We start from the raw sequence: 22,423 nt of genomic DNA on the forward strand, positions 1-22,423 counted from the left end.
CACACTTCCAGGAACAGTGTTTCCATCACTGACCTGGGCAGTCTGTTCCAATACCAAACCCCCTCTCCATGAAGAAACTGTTCCCAATATCCATGCCTGGCACAGCTTGCGGCTGTTCCCTTGTTTTATTGCTTGTTACTTGGGAGAAGCAACAGACCCCACCTCACTATATCCTCCTGTCAGGCAATAACGTCCCCTCTGAGCCTCCAGACTAAACCCCCCAGGTCCCTCAGCCGTTCCTCATCACACTTATGCTCCAGGCCCTGCACCAGCTCCATTGCCCTTCTCTGGCCCCACTCCAGCACCTCAGAAGCACACCGATAACACAAACTCCCCTCTCTTCCCAAGGACACTTGCACCTTCCCCCGTTGAGGCACCGCGCACCTCACAGCGCTCCCGCCTTTGTGTGAGGCGCGGGCACGCCGTGCGCGCACCCTTACCCCTCCCATCCCCTCGCTCTACGCATGCGCACAGCCGCTCCCGGCCGGCGCTCATGCGCAGAGCGCGTTTCCTGGCTCCCTTGTCAGTGCCGGGTACCCCCCCCCCCCCTCCCTCCCCTCGGCCTCCGCCGCCGGCCGCTCCCTCTCCCGCCGCCCGGAGCGGAGTCGCGTTGACTGCCCAGAGTCCGCGAGTCCCGCTCCGCTCCCGCCGCCTCAGGTGAGTCCCCGCGCCGGGGGAGGCTGTCCGCGGCCCCGCTGGGCCCGCCTGCCCCCGCCCCGGCAGCGGCGGGGGGTGAGGGGAGCCTGCAGGCCCGCCGGTGCTGAGGGGATGGCGGCGGGGAGGGAGCAGCCACCCCGTGTGAGGGTGAGGCGATGGGGAACACTCATCCCCTTCGTCCTGAAGGGACGGGGCCGCACCGGGGATGAAGGGGCTGGGAGGGAGGGAGGGAGCGGCTCCTGCCTGTCCTCATGCCCCGCCGCGGCCTCCGCACCTGAGTTACCGGTGGCAGCCCGCAGTCCATCCCAAAGCGGCCGGCTTTGTAATGGTGTCCGGTGTCAGGCTTGCCTGCGGGGAGGTACCCTCCTGGGGAAGCTGCCGGAGTGGCTTTAAGGGAATGACAGCAGCGGGAGGCAGGCCTGGGTTATAGGCACTTCCAGGTGTTTGGAAGTGATGTTGGTGCGCTGAAAATAGGGAAGGATTTAAATGCTCCCTTTCTCTTTCACATACACACATGCTCTGTCCACTTCTGGATACAGCATCCTTGCTAGGTGCTTGTCCAGCAGTGGTCTTGCCCCACGTTATTTCTAACCCCATTGAGAGATAACAGCAGGTGTGTCCTGTACTTCCCAACCTTGACCATTTCATACTGGAAGAACTGCTGCACAAAGGTGCAAGTTTCCTTTTCTCCCCCTTGATTGAAACTCAAGGGCAGTTACTTTGCATTTGAGGGAAATAATAGGGCAGAGGTAGTTGTGTTAAGTACTTGGCTAACAAAGTTATCAGAACAGTATCTTCCCTGTTTGACATTCCGAGGTTACTGACGGGAGGCACTGAGGTTCTTCCTGCATAGGAATGACATTAAGAATCACAGAGCCAGTTGTAGTTTCTCTAGTGAAATGTGAGTTTGATTTTTGTCTGTATATCAGTAAGGAATAACTATAACTGGGAAACTGCATTAAGATTTATCTTCCCAAAGCAAATAACAACTCTCAGGTGACGGAAATGAGTCCCTTTCCAAAATGGAAAGCAGTCGCTTGCTACACGTTACAGTTCTCAAGAAACCCAATCAATGGGAAGCAATGGATCATGGCTCTAGAATGATGCTGATAACATGTAGGTTAGTAAAAATCTCTGGACTCAAAGTTAGGATGGGACCACACCATTTATAACCAGTGCCAAGCCATGAAGAAAATACCAGGCTTGTATTAGAAAGTGTTTCAAAATAGCTGCCTTCCTTGGGGAGGGGAGATTGGATATTTTTACATTTTATTTAGGAAAAAGTAGGAAAGGCTGAGCATTCCTTGTCGGTAGAGCAGCTCCTCAACTTTTCCTGTATATGGAAATGTCCTGCTACCGAATGTTGGCATGGACGAAAGCAAGATTGTGGAAAAAGCAATTTGCAGTTGGGTTTTGCTTATATTAACCCATGGAATCTCAGATGATGGCTGGCCAAGGGCAAAGGTAACTCAGACTGTGTCAACATTTTCACATTAATAAAAAGCAATGAATTATATTGCTTAGCACTGTATATATGTAATAGTTTCATTTGATGGGTAGAATATGATTCTTCAAAGAACCATGAAAATCAGTTCATACAGTTAAAGGTTGTATCGGAAGTGCATTTGAAATATAACCAGAAGTTGCATTTCCTTAAAATAGTAGTGTTTGAGGCCTTAAATAAAAGGAGGAAAGGAAAAGTCTCTCCAGTTATTTGAATTTCTGGGGTCCTGCATCATCCCTCCTCCAGGATTCAACACTTGCAGTGTATGCGTTAAGCCAGTGCTGTGGTAGTAATTGCTGAGCTCCATCAGAATGTGCTCTTCTTTCATTCACTCCCGAGTTTCTGTTGGACTGCCATTCATTTCCTGTTTGCTTCCAAATTCCTACCTTGTCCTCAAGTCTCCACCCTCTGCTAACATGGCCATACTTGGATATGTTGTAATTTCAGGCTAGAATGGGTGTGGGTGCCTTGGAGTAACATCACAGAGCGATTTCTTTTCAGATGGATATAGAGGGGTAAAAAGCCTTTGATCCATCAGCCAAGGATAAATTACTGTGAAAATTAGTGGAATACATGGAAGGAATTGACAAATCCAAGTTGTGTCTGTTGAACTGTGCGGGTTTCACTTAGCACAGGTGACCTTGAGTTTTTACAATGTTATCTTCCATCTGTTTATGCTGCCCTGGGTTAATACAGGACATAAAAACCAGCACAGTATTTTAACCTTCTGCTTGTGGGAAGGTGCAGCTCCAATTGCAGATGGCTCTTGCAGCAGGCTTAAAGAAAAAGCAAAGTATCTAGGTTTTGGTTTCGAAACAAATTAAAATACATGACTCAGATTGTTCTTTTAGTATTTGAATCTCATGGGGGCGACTGCTGAGCTATAAAGCAGTTCAGTGCTAGAGTTAATTTGAAGAAATTAGTAATTAGTTAGTAATTGTAATAATTTTTCCCTAGAACACGTAGAAATGGCTGTATCAAATAGTACATCAGCAGATTACTGTTACATCTCAATGTTCTGGGCACACACATTTAACCTCCTGAAAAAGAAGAAAAACATTTTATTGTAGTGCTGCCTGGGAGCCTTGGTACATGTCATGGTTTGGAATCAATTCACTCAGCTATGTCCCTGGATTATTATTATTATTTAAATATTCTATTTCCATAGTAAAATTCTTAGGGTTGTTAGACTTCCCAAGACCCTGCTCTCTCATTTGGGAAGTTACAGCAAGTGGGTGCAGCAGCAAATGGATCCAGCTTTTAGGGCAATTGTAATTAGCTGTAATAAGCAAGACAGTTAAAATTCATCAGCCCACTGAAGGTATTGGGGTGAACGGCAAAGGCAGCTCCTTAGTGGCCTTGACATGTCTACTGAGTAAGTTGTGATCTTCTGTAAGTGAATTGTAATACTGGGCTGAAACAACCTTGGTGAATGGTGAAGGCTGATTTTGGTTTAATAATGATCTAATTTGGAAGTGTTTTGTTTTGTTTTCCATTTTGCACCTTTCAGCTTTTTCACTTTTTACAACATAGGAATCTCTTTAACTCGGAATGTCTCTACATCAGTTTTTACTGGAGCCAATCACCTGCCATGCGTGGAACAGAGACCGGACTCGTAAGTAACACATTAGCTTTAACTGTATTTTTCCATTGCTGTTTTCTCTTTGCTGTCAGTTTGTGATCTCATAAGGTTCTGAATCACATTTAGGGAAGGTATGGTCGCATTCATAGTGCTACATGCTAAATATCCCACTTTGGATCCAAAAAGCACTCATCTTCTAAATCTCAGCTTTACTGAACCCATTACTGGAACTCTGGCATATGAACAAATCTAGTCCTGCTGATGTTCCAGAGAGCTTTGCCTCTTGGTCTGCCTCTCATGAGACTGACCTGGCCTTTACCCTCTTAGACCCTCTATTTCCATACCCCAGACCAGCCCTTTCTTTTAGTAGCCTAGTTTTCCACTATACTGTGGAATACTGTATGTTCCAGTACATACAATACTGTATGTTCCAATACATATGTTCCAGATGTCTTGTCTTTCTGTGCATGTACTCATGACCATGTTATGACCACAGATGTCAGCCCTCAATAAAACCTATGTAATGCTCTGCAATTTTAGAATGCAGTTTTTAGATTATCAAGGCTCGGCAAGTATTTAGTATTAAAAAGCCTTCTGTACTATTGGATTGTATTATTTTTTCTTCAAGAGATTGCCATTAGCCCTAATAATCATGAAGTCCACATCTACAAGAAGAGCGGGAGCCAGTGGGTAAAGGCTCATGAGCTAAAGGAACACAATGGACACATTACAGGTAAGAGAAGATTGTGCTGTGCCAGACATTAAGTTTGCCCACCCCCTGTTTTCCCTAGTCAAAATCCTGGGAACACTTACAAATGGGAAGTCTTTAAGTGTTGAGTAAATTGATCTTCTTATAGGTCGGCATTCCCACTTCTGGAGAGCTTTGCAGCATTTTTTTCCTGGACTGCATGCAGTGAATGTCAGGAAGAAAATCCCAATACATGCTGCTTCCTTTCCAGTGCTAGTATTCAAACTTCATCAAGTGCACAGCTATTGCTTTGTTTTGTGGTTTCCAACAGTAATAAATATCCTTCTTAGGGACTGTATAAAGACCTGAAGTGGTCAGCTGTAGGCTCAGGACAGACCATCAGTGAGCCTGATTTACTGCAGGCCTAGAGTGTCTGCAGTTCCACAATGAAAATGTAAGAAGAGCTGCCACAATGAGTCACAAGGTGGTAATTTTAAGATGTGATTGTCCTGTGGTAGCCTCTTATATTACTGTTTTGTTTGGGGTTTTTTTATGGTGATATTTTTGTAAGGGCTTTATTCTCTAAGGAGAGGAAAGTAATTAATACAAGCACTTGCACAAAACAGCAGTATCCTTTATTCTGTTCTCAACTCAGTAATGGGCAGAAATAGCTGCCTTGACTGGAGGGTTTTGCAGGAACTTTATTCAATTTACCTGATTCTTGCTGTCAAAGAGCACAAGTGTATGTGCTCTTTTGTGAAGAGCCACTTGGGCTCAATTTACAAGTGACATGCAGTTTCCCAGAGACAGCTCTCTGCATTTTACTTGTACCTGTTAGTGTTAGAAGCCAAATATTCATGACTTGGGAAAAGAGCTTTCCCTGCTCTCCAGCGCAGCGTATACCTTTGGAATACCAAATGCTGTGGATGTAGTGAAGAGTAGACTTAAACTGTGGTTACACACAGGAGATGGACTCATCAGTTCGCTTGTTGCCTCTGATGGGAGTGATTGAGTTGCTGTCATTCCAGCTTCTGATCACGAGGGATAAGGTCCCTTGTCTTGTCTTGTATGTCTCAATTCAGAGATTCTGGTGAGCTGCTTCCAAAACGAGCATTATTCAATCTTTTTGTTGGCTTAGTTTTTCTCTGAGCTAAAAAGCTGATCTTGGGTCAGAAGAGCATCAGTGCTGGCACAAGGGAGGTGGTGGGCAAGAGAAGCAGAGAGAGGCAGGATGGTCCTCGTTTCAAAAGCAGTGCTAGATTGACTCATGGAACTATGGTTTTGGAATACAAACTGCTTCAAAATTGAACTTTTTAAGCATAAGCTTACTTTGAAGTAGACCATATATGAATTATATAGTAAAATCAATACGAATTCTTTCTGTATCTTGTGTCCTTTTCAGTTTGCGTGCTTAAGGAGTGTTTTTAGTACTGAATGAAGTTATGGAAAACCACTGGAGGATAACTTTGAGGCAGGAGAGTTTTGCACACTGCATCTCAAAGAAAAGATGAAAAATAATGTTGCCATAAGACTTAACAGTTGAGAACATCCTTCACTGCATTGGAGGGGAAAGAAGCAATGTCAGGCTTACCAAAGGATTTGGTTTATTCTTTGAGATTGTTATTTTTGCTTGGTTTCTTTCTCATGGTACATCTTAAATAGGCATGGGAAAACTAGGGATTATATCAGTACATAAAGATTGATAACTTCTAAATCCCCTTCCTAGCTAAACTTCCAGATTCTGACTGCAGTCTGGCAGCAAGCAGACAACCGTGTTAGAGGTTTGTGCATCAGTTTAGAATCGCTGGGTTTCAGCTGCTGAAATGGGTCTCGTGTGGAAGTCAGGGGTTTGCCAGTCTTTGCCAGTGCAGAGCTCCACCTGTGGGCCAGCTGGCAGCAGGCAAATTCTCTGTGGAATCGGGAAGTTTGGAATCTGCAATTTGGATGAAAGCTAGAGGGAGAAGCAGATACCCTGAGCAGTATAGAATGGTTCCTGGGAAATAAGAGAAGAAGGAGCACTGTGTGCAGGTCTGATGTCCTCAGCATAAGAAGATGTTGGAGCAAGTCCAGTGGAGGGCCATGAGGATGACCAGGGGCTGGAGCACCTCCTGTATGAAGACAGGCTGAGAAAGCTGGGGCTTTCAGCCTCAAGAAGAGAAGCTGCAAGGGGCCTACCAGGATGCCAGAGGGACTCTTCATTAGGGACCGTGGTAACAGGACAAGGGGTAGTGGGTTCAAATTAAACAGGGGAAGCTCAGGTTAGATATAAGGAAGAAGTTCTTTACTGTAAGGGTGGTGAGGCACTGGAATGGGTTGCCCAAAGAAGTTGTGAATGCTCCATCCTTGTCAGTGTTCAAGGCCAGGTTGGATGGAGTCTTGGGTGACATGATCCAGTGTGAGGTGTCCCTGCCCATGGCAGGGAGTTGGAACTGGATGATCTTAAGGTCCTTTCCACCCCAAACCATTCTATGATTCTAAGGGGAATACTAACATAATAGTAATAACTATGGTAAAGCAAAGAGTACAAAGAGGCAAGTTTATTAATGTGACCTCTACATTGCAGGGATCGACTGGGCTCCCAAAAGCGATCGCATTGTAACTTGCGGTGCTGACCGGAATGCCTATGTGTGGAGTCAGAAGGATGGTGTGTGGAAGCCAACCCTTGTGATCCTGAGAATTAATCGTGCAGCTACCTTTGTGAAGTGGTCTCCCTTGGAGAACAAATTTGCCGTGGGAAGTGGAGCTCGACTTATATCTGTGTGCTACTTCGAATCTGAAAATGACTGGTGAGCTGTTTGAGTTGATTTCCATTTCTACCGTTAAGATCATCACGGAAAAGCTAAAGCTTGGAGCTTGGTGGTGGTAACTGGGTTCCTATCTTGCTAATCCCTAAAATCTTCAGGAAATGTCAGGGATAGGCCTCATCAGTTCTTTTATTTGTACATCTTAGAGAAAAGGTTCCCTCTTCTTTACTCTGGTGTAGCACCTGAAGGCCTTGGACTTGGCGTATTTTCAGGTTATACATGTTGGTGTGGATGTGTTCCACCTTGTCATCTGCCTGTTCTGTATTCTGTCGTATATTTGTATCCCACTTTACAGATTTCAGACAGGACTATCACAGCCATTTCCACCATTAACACTTCTTTCTCTTTGGCATATGAACTTAGTGCTTCTGATCTTTAACGGATCTACTTCTGCACGTGTTAGAGCTGCATTTACCAGATTGCCTGTAGGTGAAATCAGTATGTTGAGGATCTGTTACCTTGGGTTGCATAAACATGCATTAAACCACAGGTGTCTGTGCCCGAGGTGTGCAGTCTTCCATGTGGAGATGGGAAATGACAATACCATCTGCAAAATACCTTTTAAAGCTTGTTTTAGACTTTTATGCTTTCCAGCAGACTCAGTTATTGACATTTTCTCCGCCTCACTTGTCTGCAGGAGAATCAAAACCTATCTGTTGAAGACAAACCATTTAGTGTGATCCTTAAAACTGCTTTTGCCTGATGGAAGTAAATTGAGAGAAAAAGCACCATCATCCCAAAGGCCATCAAGTGAATAACAGATTTCATTACTATTTTGTAAATGGTTCAGACTAAATCTGCTGAGATGTATTTAGGTTGATATTGATGCGTTCAACATCAGGACCACTTTTCACTATAATTCAGATAATTGATGTGTGGACGAGTCACATCACTGCCAGGGCACCCATTACTTGTTGCATTTTATACTTATTGTACTATTAAACAGTAGAGAAGTCAATAGGCAAGAGAGGTGGCTGTGAAACTCATTGGAAGGAGCTGGAGAGGACCTGTGCTTAGTGAGCTAAGAAAATAGTGCTGCTTAGCTCAATGTGACAGAAAAAGCTGAGCTCTTATCATAGATCTAAAGGACCAAGCAAATACTGCACAAAATTGGCATTAAGGAGTCCTGTCTGATGTATTAGAAAAATCAGTTGGAAGGGGAATACGATTCAAGTGAAGAGGGACTTCATAGTGTTTAAAATTGGAATTAAGATAACCGTATAACGTTCACAGACCTCAAGGGAATATGAAAGTTTTGGGCATGAGTGTTTTGCAAAACTGATGTGCGTAGTCACTGCCAAAGGGTGATCTTTTTGAGGAGTACTTCATGGAATTGGGGGAGTTTGGTAGAATATTTCCATACTTACTGTATATCTCTCTCTTTTTTTCTCTCCTTAATTTAGGTGGGTGAGCAAACACATTAAAAAGCCCATTCGTTCCACTGTCCTAAGCCTGGACTGGCACCCCAACAACGTTCTGCTCGCTGCAGGGTCCTGTGACTTCAAGTGCAGGTGAGAGAAAAAGCATCTGTAAATCCCTTTGGATTACTGTTAGTCAGTACCATGAGCATGCTGATGATGCATTTGCTGTCAGAATAGAAGATGGCTTGTTGCATACTGGTGTTGTTACTGCAATAAAACATCCAGCTTGAGAAACTTTGGCTTTGGTGCTACCACATGCAGACTTTGAGCTGCTAACATGTATCTGGTGAGGGACATGCCTCAGTTTCATGAACTGGTGGATTTCTTTATTGGCAGTACAGAGGAGTAGTACTACTGTGCATGCATTGAGTGCTGAGGTCTAGTTGTTAGGCTTAAATTAGGTTAGGAGGTGCTACCTTGTAGAATACCAATATTGCTAGTTAGTTTAAAAAGCAATATCCTAACAGTGCAGTTCCAAAACTCATGGCACTTCCAAAGGCAGGATCTCATCTTTTTCTTCCCTGAGTCACTTGTTCTCTCCTCTTTGTGCTACCCTTAACATTCTTGCACCCCTGTAGTGAGCAAGGAGTTTCTCACCTTGAACAAGTGGTCAGGGAATTGGTCCACCTGAAACTCAGCACAGCAAAACACATTTTTGAAGAGCATTATTAAAACCAAGGCTGGTAAAACCAGATGGGGATGTGAGATAGATGGTGTGGTTGTGAAGTTACACAGTGAGGGATAGCTCCTGCACGTTGCCCTCTGCTGAGTGGCTGGGGTCACTGTAGTGAAGTCTGCATGGGAGCTGTCTGCAGAGCGGTTGACTTGGATTCAGCTTTTAATTAATCACTGGTACCTTGAATGCTAATGAAAGCTTCTTTTCTTAAGTTCTTTATGTAATAGGGCAATTTTTAAGCTTCACAGTGTGTACTAAAAATGACTAAGTAGGAGGGGGAGGTGGGACTATTACGCTCCTTATTTCAGAATGAAACCCAGGCGTCTAAATTCTATCTTTTGATACCTTTTTATGTAAGGAGAGGTGTTAAATGGAAGCTGGGAAGAAGAGGAGAGTTGTCTCCCTTTCCTGCCGTAGCTCCAGATTTAATGAGATAAACTATACATGTTCACTTCCTTTCACAAAAAAAAAAAGGATGTGAAATGTATTCATTCATCTTCCAGAGCAACTGCTTTTCACATATGGGAACTTGTCCATGTTCATAAAGCATTTTAGGACTTCAGCATTAGGTCAGCTGATAACATAAATCTCTCTATTTATCTGTTACTTTGGACTTGAGCTCTTTTGTCTCCAGGCTTTGTTGTGTACATTGCATCCCTCATTATCTCCTCTTCCCAGTTGTGGTTGAGGAGTTCAATTTGCATCATTTTGTGTTCACTGTGACTTGGGTTTTGGGGTGGGGGGTGTGTATTTTGGGGGGCTTTGTTGTAAGGAAGTCAAGGTGTTGTTCAGTCTATTTCCTAGGAGCATTCTCTAGAAGGCTGACTTAGTCTTTTGTTTCCCATCAGAACACTCACTGTCCTGCATCCTACTTCTCTGAAAATGGGGTATATTTTGAATGCCTTCCCCAGCTCTTGATATAAAACATTTGGGAAACTTTCTGCTTTTCCTTAACATCGTAGTTTAGGGTGACTCATTTCATCATTTTGCTGCTTTTATCATGGAAATCTCCATATTGAAATATTAAAGAACAGTAGTAGGGATTGGTACTAGGTTTATGTTTCTCTTTCTTCCCCAAACCCATGAAAGAATGTTCTCCTTGGTGAATGGTGAATACAGATCTCTAGAATTCCAGTTCTAGGGAATGTTCAGTGACATAATGAAGATATCTGGGCCTGAAGTGTGCATCTGTTCTGATAAGTGGCTCTGAGGAGAATTATGAAATGGGTCTGCCAGAGCCACTGCCAACTAATAAGCAGCAAAGTGGGAGACATTTGGGTAAAGAATGGAGCACAAAGAGGCTCCAAGATGCTCAGTATTCAGTTTCCTTGGTACCTGGCCTGGATGAGCTCCTCTAACACAGATCTAGCTACCACCACTACATAGATGTGAATTTTATATTCTTGCTGGAACAAGCTGCTGTGGGGAATGAAAGTCATTTCCCAATGTTCTTTAAAGGCTGGGACCTTCAAGCTGAGTGAACTTCGGGTTTAAAAGAGGGGGAGATTTCAGTAAGGGAAAATACTCATTTTCTAACAGTTATCTTTAAGGTCTTTCACTACATAGGAATGATTTTTCTGCCTTGTGTTAAAGGCTGTGGCTTTAAACATCTTGTCCCATTTCCATACATTAAGAGATACGTCCTTTTAGTCATCTCTATAAAATTAAGTTGGTTGAAGGATTATCATTAGATTATATTTAAACTGATAGAGCCCAATATAAATTCACACTTAATGCTCTGAAAATCTCTACCTAATATAGCTGCAGTTAAACCCTTCTTGTTCCAAATGATCAGCTTTATTTGAGTAAGCTGAATATAGAGACCTTTTGAAGTGGATACGCCACATGTGTAAAAAGATCTCAAATAACAGGGAGGGGGAGCAACATTTCCTTAAATTCACTATATATATATGTGTGTGTGTGTGTATGTATATGTATTGTTTGACTGCAACCAGTATTTGATCAGGGGTTGTCATTTATACTGGCATATTTCTCTGGTAGTAGTATGCTGTGGCTCACTTGTTCCTTCTGCTCAATGGACTCTTATCCTATGTTTGTGACGTCCCCGTGCCTTCCATGGTAACAATCAAGAACACCATATTGTGGCATGTCTGAATCATGCAGAAGGAATTTGATGGAAGGGGGAGGCTTTTCTATTTAAACCTATCTCGCAAATTGTAATGCTGGCATCGGAACATCGGTTTTCTTTCTTTGAAACCAGGCTACAAAGGGAATGTTCTGAAAAAGCGGGTAATTTTGTAGGTGTTTGTAGCAGCTTCTAATTATACAGTGCAGTTTGTGGGTTTTCTCTTCCTGAAGAACTGACTCTCAGAATTATTAGGACCTCTAAAGGATGAAAGGGAAATCTCAGCACAGTGGAAAATGCAATGACAATGTATGTGCTTGTGCCACCTTCTGGAAAAGGAGGAGAAAGAAACGAGTACAGAAACCTATGTGCATTCCACCCTTTGTACTATTGCTTTCTCTCTGTATAGTGAAGCTTCCCAGCCACCAGTGCCTTGTTGGAAGGTAGTATTTTATTTGGGTGGAATTAGAATGCATCTGTTTGCTTCCGATACCAAATGTGCATGAAGCTCCCAGGAGCTCTTGTTCTCTCTTTGTTCACATTGAAATCTCTTCATTTGCAGGGTGTTTTCTGCTTATATTAAGGAAGTGGATGAAAAACCAGCCAGTACACCCTGGGGCTCCAAAATGCCTTTTGGGCAGCTGATGTCAGAATTTGGGGGTGCTGGAAGTGGTGGATGGGTGCACAGTGTCAGTTTTTCGGCCAGTGGTAACCGCTTAGCCTGGGTCAGTCATGACAGCACTGTGTCAGTTGCTGATGCCTCAAAGAATATGATGTAAGTATGTTCTTCCTCTCAGTTAGCAGCTCTTTAACATAGAAGGGTGTGGGATACTGTGCTTACAACAACGAGAGCTGTGACTGCTGTTCCCACTTGTGACAGTGTTACTCTTGATTCCAGGAGTCTCTTTGAGGCCTATTGAAATAAGGCAGACTCTTGGAACTTAAGGTGATATAATTGACATTTCTGATAAGAGCTCTTCAGTGGGGGTGCAGTCACTTTACCCAGGGTGGGAGCATTTGAAAGAAAATATGTTCCACTTCAGAGACTGGGGAAAACCAGTATTTCCTTGTAAATGGATTCAGGAGAATCCAGCAACAAACTCGCTCTGTAACAAAGACCTATTCCCAACCAGGATCTGGAAAATAAGTTGCTTGTTAACTCCAGCCATTGTCCTTACGACTCTGCTGCTGGAAGGTTTCAACTTACACCTTTCCATCCAACAATATGGTTTATTAACAATTCATAGGATCACAGAACGGTTTCGGTTGGAAGGGACCTTAAAGCTCATCCAGTTCCAACCCCTGCCATGGGCAGGGACACCTTCCGCTAGAGCAGCTTGCTCCAAGCCCCTGTGTCCAACCTGGCCTTGAACACTGCCAGGGATGGGGCAGCCACAGCTTCTCTGGGCACTCTGTGCCAGTGTCTCACAACCCTCATAGTAAAGAATTTCACCCTGATGTCTAATCTAATTCCTCCTGCTCCTCATCTGCATAACTCTTCAATGTCTGTGGCTTTCTAACCAAGAGGGAAGAGGTTCCTCATACAGTCTGGCAGCAGAGATCTCTAGTGGATCAAGCTGGCATTGCTGTGCTTCAGTTTGAATTACGGTGACAGCTGCAGCTGCATAAGTACCTGGCTGGGGACAGCATTTAAGTATAAAGTGTTCTGGAGTTCTTCCCTCATTTGTTACAACATTTCTAAAGTTGACTAAATTTAATTATAGAGGCATTTTCCTCCTGAAAAGACGATGTGAAGCTCTAAATCTTCATGTTTGTATACGTAAATGAAATGAATGGCTTCATTAATTTGGACTTTTTTGGAGGTGCCCATTCTTTTTAAACACTATTTACACACAACATTAAATAACACCAGCCTTTACCTGGAATACTTCATGTTTGGTCCTTCCAGGACACTTCCATTAGGTTAAAACATCCTATTATAAACTGCAACCTCGTGGTGTCACTTTGGGACAGCTGAGCTGCACTGACTTCCTTTCCAGTAGGAATGGTCTCTAATTTGGTTGGAGCCAAAGACAAGAGGTTTCATAGAATCATAGAATGGTTTGGGTTGGAAAGGACCTTAAGATCATCCAGTTCCAACCCCCTGCCATGGGCAGGGACACCTCACACTAAACCATCTCACCCAAGGCTCTGTCCAGCCTGTCCTTGAACACTGCCAGGGTTGAAGCATTCACAGCCTCCCTGGGCAACCCATTCCAGTGCCTCACCACCCTAACAGGAAAGAATTTCCTCCTTATATCCAATCTAAACTTCCCCTGTTTAAGTTTTAACCCATTACCCCTTGTTCTGTCACTACAGTCCCTAATAAAGAGTCCCTCCCCAGCATCCCTATAGCCCCCCTTCAGATACTGGCAGGCTGCTCGGAGGTCTCCACGCAGCCTTCTCTTCTCCAGGCTGAAGAGCCCCAACTCTCTCAGCCTGTCTCCATACAGGAGGTGCTCCAGTCCCCTGATCATCCTCGTGGCCTCCTCTGGACTTGTTCCAACAGTTCCATGTCCTTTTTATGTTGAGGACACCAGAACTGCACACAATGCTCCAAGTGAGATCTCACAAGAGCAGAGTTTCAATGAAGTCCTTTAACACATGTTCTTGTGTTCAGGGTTTCGCAGCTGAAAACAGAGTTCCTCCCACTCCTGAGTGTCTCGTTTGTCTCCGAGAACAGTGTGGTGGCAGCTGTAAGTGTCTTTTATCTTCTCCTTGTAGAGTGTTGTAGTGTTTTGGAGAGGGAGAAACACCCAAGTTACTACTAGAACTTAGTAAGAACTAACTTATAGTAGCATATGTGTAAGCAAACTCTTCCATAGTGTCAGAACAGCAGCAGAAGAATGAGATGGTGATTGTGTTTGTTTCCTGACATGCTTTCGTGCTGTGTGCTTGCAGGGCCACGACTGCTGCCCCATGCTCTTTAACTGTGACGACCGTGGCTTGCTGACCTTCGTTTCCAAACTAGACATTCCCAAACAGAGCATCCAGCGCAATATTTCCGCTATGGAACGCTTCCGAAACATGGATAAAAGAGCCACTACGGAAGATCGTAACACGACCCTGGAGACACTGCACCAAAACAGTATAACGTGAGTGTCTTGCCTGCTATTCCAAGGGGAGGGAATGCTTTCCTCATCGCTTTGGTTTCCCAGGATGTACTGCAAACTGGGGAGAGCTCAACTTAGGTACACCATCCGGGTTTAGCTGGTATCCCCTCTTAGCCTTTTCCTACCAGCTGTCTGTTTCTGGGATTTATATGGAAGCTGGTGGAGTTAATCATTAACATGGCATGCATGCTGCTGCTGTTTGCTCATGGTTAGTGTGCTCTGGAACTTCAGCAAAGCTTACCTTATCAAATATGTAGCTACTTCACAAGACATTGGTAGCGCTGTGCAAAATCCAGTCAGCAAAATCCACCTGGAGCAGGAATTCCCATACCAGCTCCCTATTGCTGAAGTTATTTCCAAGTGTATTTATTCATCAGAAGGATCAGTTCAGGTTCTTCAAGTACAATATCCTTGCATTGAATAAAATACGTGAGCCTGGGGGATGCTGGCGTTCCTGAAGCAATTTGTCTTTATCCAAGGCAGATGTTCAGGCTGCAGCCACAGAGCAATAAAAGAGCTTTCAGAATCCTATTTCTGTGCTTATTTTTCTGAAGCATTGTACCAGAAACCTAACATAAGCTCTGTTACACTCATATCTCCCTTGGAGAGAGTAGGAGTTGAATTCAACCCAGGTTTTCCAGCTTTTTGGCTCTCTGGAATGGGTGTCTGTGTTACCAGCTCTCACTCTCTGCTTTCAGCCAAGTGTCTATTTATGAGATAGACAAACGAGACTGTCGTAAGTTCTGCACCACGGGCATTGATGGAGCAATGACCATCTGGGATTTCAAGGTATGCTTTTACTACTCTGTGTGTGTAGTGGGAGGGAATTTGGTGATCTCTAGCATCAGCCTCTGAGCCTCAGCCCTAACACAGGTTTTATTAGCAGCAGGAAATCCAGGCTGGAATGTTCAAACCTATTAGTGAGCTCCATAAGGATGAGAGATCCAAGATTTTCAGCATAAATGCAGATAGACTTTGTTTAGCAGATGGTGCTAATCCAGACAACTTTTTCATGCAGTCTGTAGGAATCCCACTAATTCTTCCTCTAACCTCTATTTCAGCCACATTCAGGCTGGAACCATCATTGGTACGACACTGCCCACTACCTCTTCTTGCTCCCATCCCTTTGGGCTCTGTTCACTGTCCTTGTGCAGAACATGGTCCTTCCCTTTCATATTTAACTTCCCAAAGCAGTAAGAAGATACTCAAAAGAGTTACAAAATACACTGAGTCCTGTATTGAAATGCAAATGCTTGCTTTGCTGAGGACTGGCCAACAGAGGTCTCTGCCGGCCTCCCCAAGGTGCTGAGAGCCTGCTCTGCCTCTTAGGAAAGCCGTAGTTTGTCTATTCTGTAATGCAAAAGGTCTCTGGTGGGGGCAGGAGCCACGAAACTGAGGTGATTTATAACCTGCTTTAGTGCAGGTTCAGGAGAAGGGGATGGAATCATTGGTCTATATATGCATGGGTTTGAAAGGAATGGCTTGTAGAGGCCTCTGGCTCTTGAATCTGAGTCTAATCCAAAGTACCCAGGGCTTTTGCTTGTTCCTCTTAGCATCAGCATCTCCACTGAATTATTGGCCACAGGAAACCGTAGCAGATTGTGATTAAGATGTTTCTCTTTCAAGACCTTAGAGTCCTCTATCCAAGGGCTACGAATCATGTAAAGATGGATTGCCCTCATCTAGCAGGACAAACTGCTTGACAGAACGCAGCTCCCACATCTGCACAAACCCGAAAAGGGAGGAGGAAAGTGGAATAACTTGGAAACACGGAGAAAATACAGCTTGGCCCATTTTCTTTTGGATCTCAATTTGGTGAATTGTGTTGGTTTCAAAATCAGCCGTGATTGTTCTTATCTCTTTTGGTTTGGTTGTTCTTTCTGTTTTTGGTTGGTTGTTTCATTCCATTCTTTACCAAAGCTGCTCCTTAAGTAGTTCGTTGCAGGAAGTTCTGAATCACTAACTTAAAAGGGGAATGTTATGTAAATTGTCTGCTAGAAATAATAATAATAATAATAAAAACCATAAAAACTGATTCTTTGTTTGGATGCTCATTGGCATAAAAAAGGATATTAAGGGAATTAGCTCAGAAAAAGTGGGAAGACCCCTGCACTGATACTCTATGGCCTTAAAAGAGGCAAAGTTCATCTTTACTGAAAGTTTCTTAGTTGACAGATGAAGACCTGGAGGTGGGATGAGCTGGATGTGATCACTCCTTGGCTCTCCAGTCTACGGATCAGCCTGTGGATGGGAATCGGGGAGTCTCGCTTGGTGCGATACTGCCGCCGGTGCACTGTTGTGGTCGCGATTGGCACTTGTTGTTCTTCGACCTTCAGCAACCCCACAACAGAAGGATCCTTTGAGAGACCAGGCAAGGTGGACAGCTGCTCAGTTTCCTCTGTCTCCAAAGCAGCAATACCAAAAGCCCATCGGTACCCTGTTGGGTCTTTGAAGTACCCTCTTCTGAGGATGCATGGAGCCTCTGGACCACTCACAGTAGGGTGCTTTTGCCATTCCCTCCCAGTCAGGCTGATTTCAGCCTCCAGTACAGCCAACTCTTGGATCCTCCTGTCACTCCAGAAATATAGATGGGTTCCACCCCTTGACAGCTTGATGGCATCAGGCATGGATGTGAAGAACTGTTCCCTTGAGGTGATGATTTTGGAGGGTGAACACTTTTGTCCTGTTCTTCTTAATTCTGTCTGCATTGAATCTGGTAATAGAGCAAATTAATCTGAATGTCTTTCTTGCTGTGTATTCAGTGGGTCAGAGTCTTCCAAAGGTGAATGCCCAGAATGATTTGTAGTTACCTTTTAGGATCTGCACAAAGACTTCTCACAGTGCTTAGGAGACAGGCTGGAAATTGCATGTGGAAAGTGAGACAAAAATCTGCTGAGCCCCCTCTTAGGAGGACAAAGTAAAAGCAAATCACTGTAAGTCCATGGAGCTACACAGACCTGCATGTCCTGTTAGAGCCAAGTGCTCAGCCTGCAGCAGTCTGTGTTTATAAAGGCTGGTGGGGACCTGGCACTCGTTTAGGGAGGTGTCAGCATGGGCTGGCTTCTGTGCACCTCCCTTTTGGAAGCTCAGTTCTGAGCCTCAGGAGCTCACAGAGGCGTTTGCGTGTAACTTGGTTTGTTCACATGGTCTGGTAATTTAACTGCGTTGCTGCCTCGAGGCTCTGGAGGGGCTTCTCTGCCTCCCAAGCTTTACAAGGTTTAAGGCTTCATCTGAGAATGCAGAAGTGTCTGACAGAAAACCCCAGTGACTGAACTCACCACTTCCTCTGGCACCAGAGTTGCTTCATACTCTGCTCATCTCAGCTCGGGGTGAGCGACAAGGGAGGATGGGAGATAAGCTCACAAAGCTGCTGCTGTTCTGCTGCTGGAGCACCGTGTCCATCACAGAGCAGGGGCATTTTCAGGTGCAGTGTTGGTTGTGTGCAGAGGATAGGCTGGTTTGCCTGTTCCTCCTGGTTCTCTGGTGTCTCCCACCTCCCTCCCCCGGCAGTCAAGCATAGCTTTGCCATTTCCTCTCCCTTCTAAACATAAACCAGTGACTCTTTAACCTCAACTCATCTTGCAGCCTAGTGACCTGATGTGTACAGTGACTGGTGGTGGGGTTGGCTTTATCAGCTAAACTCCCATCAGTGCTGATGCAGTTGAGTGTCTTCTGGATCAAAGGGACCCTGTCAGCCTTGGTGGCTAGACAGAAGATGGCTTTGTCCATCTGTGTATGTATTAGAGGTGCTTCTGTCTCACAGACAGGAGTGATTATGGTTCAAAAGTCACTTCTGGAAAGCGTGGTGCTTTATTTCCAAGTAACATAAAAGGTTGGGGGGGGGGGGGGGATCATTTAATGAGAGAGTGGAGAAAATGCATCTCTGAATGTTTATGCCTTGTTCTTGACTGTGTGGAAGAGCTGGAGAAGGTCAAATGAGCCCATTTGCTCCAAAAAGCCAACAAATTGAGGTGTGCTGAAACTGTTTGTGTGAGGGAAACACACGTGCTACAAGCCTGAGATTGAAACCAGGTTAAAACCACCCCAAATGCAGGGGCAGGGGGCTTGTGCACTGCCCTGCAGTGAAGAACGGTGGCTCTGGCTCTCCAGGCCATGGGGGGAGTGACGTTCTGCTGCCACCCCCTTGTCCCTAACAGTGTCCTTTGTGTCCCATGTGGGTGAGGCTTCACTGGTGTACTCAGCTAACCGCAGCACCAGGCTGCTTGGCACGTGCTTGTATGTGCTTGGGTTAGTGGTGCCTCTGAAAGCAATGCTCACAACACAGCTCGTGGTTGCAGTCTTAATTACAGGATAGCGGCTGGCTGCTTGTGCTCAGCGTTGATGCTCCAGCTGACACACTGCTGGGAGCAAGGAATGGGGCTTGGAGCAAGCAGGGATGCTCACGGGAGCTGCCTGAGAAACTCCCCAGCCTCTAAAGGAAAAGAAGCTGCTGCTTTTCATCCCTTCTGCTCCATCTCGAAAGAAAACCCAGCAAAAAGATGGTCTGGAGCCCTCAGTGTCTGTGCAATGGGATGGTGCTGCGGGGGATCCAGGCGTTACAAGACATGGACACAGAAGGAGCTTTATGGAAAACAGAGGTAAAAGCACGTGAAAGGATTTAAGCCAAACCTTGAGTTGGATGTGGGAGGAGACCCGGCAGGGCTGAGCTTTCATCCCTACCACAGAGCTGGGTTATTCCCCCATGGGCTCTCAGGGGCAGCTCCTGTACCCTCAGTGCTGGCTCAGATTGGAGCCACAGCGGGAGCCATGGGGGGAATGTGGTGGCTCAGCAGGGAGCGCTGGGCTGAGCCTTTCCTTTCCCTTGTAGGAACATAGCCTGGTTCCTGCTGTGGAAGTTAAAGTGGGCACTGTCCATTCACATCCCTGCCTGGAAGGGAGCTGGTGTCAAGGGATGAGCAGATGGTCTGTGCTGCATCCTCACATCCCACATGGATGCTGGTGTTGGTGCAGGAGGTGGTGGTTGGATACCCAGGAAGCCTGAAGCCTCCTGGTGACCTGAGGACCGAGGAGAGATGAGCTTCCCGCTCAGTGCCATCCCCATTGCCCTCATCTGCAGCTTACCCCTCGCATGGGGATTGATCCTGCAGCTCAAGAAATACGAGGGTATTTTATCCATGCCCTACAGCTGGGAAGCTCCATCAGGGCTCTGCCTTCCCTGTATGAGCCCCCAGTGCGCTGCTGTCCTGCTTCTGCAATGCTAACCCGGTCAGAGAAGCGCTGAGTTCATCCCTTCATGTGGGACTCTGGCTTGCAGCAGCGGGGTGAGACGCTGAATCCCATCTCCCAGCACTGCCAGCAGGAGCTGAGCTCCTGGGAATTACCCTGCCTGGCTGGGAACGGGGTGAAATCAGTTGCTCTGAATCAGGAAGGAAACAGAGGGGCGCACACATGGTGTGTGGGGTGAGCAGAGCCGTGACTGCACCCAGATTGGATCCCAATTAGGCTCAGTGGGATGCAGGAACCAGCAATTGCTGCCCAGGGCGGCCAGATCCAGGCACCGCAGGGTGCTTCCAAGCTGTGGATTCCAACGATGCCAAAGGATGTCTCACCCCGGCTGCGCTCCTACTGCTCCCATCTCATCCATACCCTGAAACACATCGGGGACCCAGTGCTTGGGGAGGGGAGCAACCCTCTCTTTGCCATAGGGATACAACAGGAATCCTTCCCCGGCGCCGCCGGGAGCATCCCATCCCATCCACGTGCAGCGATGGGGAGAGGCCTGGCTGCAGCAGGCAGGGGCAGGGCGGCCGCCGAGCTTCGCGCTCCCCCAACGCCTACGTAAGGAAGTGGTTGCATCGCTCCGAGAGGAAAAGGGAAGTCGGGGCAGGCAACGGCTGCCGCCGCTCGCTCGGGGCTGCCTTCGTGTCCGCTGCCCATGAACTAACCCTGCCCGCAAGGTAAGGAGCGGCTGCCGCTGTCAGTGGGGGCTGTGGGTCACCCCTGGTGGTGCTCGAGGGGAGACGGGGACCCTTCGGTGGGGTCAGGGGGGTGCAGGCAGCGCTCGGATGCTCTGGAGTGGTGCTGTTGGTTGGTTGGGGTTTTTTTTCTGCCCCGGTTTGGGGCGAGTTTGGGTTTGGTTCTCTCTCCCCCCCCCCCCCCCCCCCCCATTGGGGTCCCGCAGGGTTGGTGCTGAGCCAGAGCTCTCTGTAATGTGTCCTGACCTCCTTGGGTATCAGCCGCCTCCTGCTCTGCCCGCTGTGAGGAAGAGGAGGGTCAGAGCTGCCCTCCATCTGCCCTGGGATGGTTGTGTCCCCCCAGGGCTAGGTTGGCTCCTGGGGTACCCCCTCGCCAGCACTGAGGGGTGTTGGGGTCCCCATCCCCGGGGGTCAGCGCTGGGGCCTTGGGGGTGCAGGAGGACGGGGCCACTGCGGTGACCAAGGAGCAGCTTCATGGGGTCCTTATGGGACCCTTGCTGTGTCCCCGCACTGCTGGGTACGACCCAGGCTCCGCAGACCCCACAGTGCAGCTCCTTGGTGCACGGCTTCCTCCCGGGACTGGGAGGAGCCCCTGGCGCTGGCTCCGGCCAAGGGCTCGGTGTTATCTCCTCCAAGGATGTTTCCGAGCTGCTCGGGGAGATAAGGGAGCCCCATCGGGTCCCCATCCCGCCCTGTCTGCCCTAGGAACCCCTCTTTCCCTACCCCTCCGTGTCCAGTGGGAGATGGCCACGGCCCCTCCGATGCTCTTCCCTGCTGGGGAAAGGGGTGCTGAGCTCCCCATGGGCTGTGAGCAGGGAACCGGCCATAGCCCGGCTGCTGGGGAAGTGAAACGCGAGCCACTGCAGGGAGAAGCTGGAGCTGGAAGGGCCCTTGGGCTGGGGACGGCTTCTGCTCCTTGGCACGATGGTGGCAAGAGCCCCTCTGGGAGCTGGCGTTGAATGGGGCAGCAGCAAAACAGCCCGGGGAGGAACTCCGAGCATCCAAAAGGGAAGCATCGCTTTTGCCTTAGCACACATTGAAGGGGGAAAGTGCTGCGGATGGGGTCCTGCCTCCATCCCTCCTCCCCGGGAGCTGTTTTATGCAGGTCCCATTTCAGATGCTTTCCTGCTCCTGGTCTATTCCGATGCCAACAGCAGCATCCCTGCTCGCTGAGGGTTCAGTTCAGCACTTGTGGTGCTACTCTGGCGGCAGCAGCTTTGTGCCCTCCTGGTACAAAGGGTACCAAAGGCATCTCCCTGCTCAGCCCCAAGCCCTTGTCTGGTGTGGGGGTCTCAGTGGCTTGGCCCTGGGGTGGTGAAGGCAGGGTTGTGCTGTGCATCTGCGCTGGGATTCATCCATGTGCAGTGATGGAGCCGGTTGGTTCCTTAAGGGGAGACCTTAGAGCAGCTCCAGTGCCTAAAGGGGCTGCAGGAAACCTGGAGAGGGGCTTGGGACAAGGGCCTGTAGGGATGGGACAAGGGGGAATGGCTTTAACCTGCAGAGGGGAGACTGAGATGAACTCTTAGGCAGAAGCTCTTCCCTGTGAGGGTGCTGAGGCGCTGGCACAGGGTGCCCAGAGAAGCTGTGGGTGCCCCATCCCTGGCAGTGCTCAAGGCCAGGTTGGACACAGGGGCTTGGAGCAAGCTGCTCCAGTGGGAGGGGTCCCTGCTTGGAGCTGGATGAGCTTTAAAGTCCCTTCAACCCAATCCAGGCTGGGGTTCTGTGTTGCTCCATGGGTTTTCTTTCCACCCAGATTCCTTAGGAGGGACGTTTCCCTTCCCCTGTGCTGCTTCAGCTGCCAAAGAAAACGGGCAGCGCTCGGGGAGCTCCCAAAATAGCCCAGAGGTGAATTGTGAGTAATCCCCATCCCTGGCACACCCTGCCGAGGTGTTCCCCTGCATCCCTGCATCCTCATGGCCCAGGGGCTGCGCTGCCGCTCTGAGCGCTTCCTGGCCC

At 47.3% G+C, this 22,423-nt stretch overlaps 1 protein-coding gene across 1 annotated transcript; it reads left to right on the plus strand.

Annotated features, from left to right (window-relative positions):
- Positions 1–480: 480 nt before the first annotated feature.
- On the plus strand, positions 481–16,566 carry ARPC1A (actin related protein 2/3 complex subunit 1A). Its single transcript, XM_061474275.1, has 10 exons — positions 481–657; positions 3,695–3,776; positions 4,372–4,476; positions 6,995–7,217; positions 8,639–8,746; positions 11,981–12,193; positions 14,039–14,114; positions 14,320–14,513; positions 15,230–15,320; positions 16,158–16,566. The coding sequence occupies exons 2-10, from the start codon at positions 3,713–3,715 to the stop codon at positions 16,194–16,196; spliced, it is 1,113 nt and encodes a 370-aa protein (XP_061330259.1). The 5' UTR covers positions 481–657; positions 3,695–3,712; the 3' UTR covers positions 16,197–16,566.
- Positions 16,567–22,423: the final 5,857 nt, after the last annotated feature.

Source organism: Pezoporus flaviventris, unplaced genomic scaffold (genome assembly GCF_033815535.1).
Source record: "Pezoporus flaviventris isolate CSIRO_AGI_PZ_B2104156 unplaced genomic scaffold, CSIRO_AGI_Pfla_v1 ptg000078l, whole genome shotgun sequence".
Lineage (NCBI taxonomy): Eukaryota > Metazoa > Chordata > Aves > Psittaciformes > Psittacidae > Pezoporus > Pezoporus flaviventris.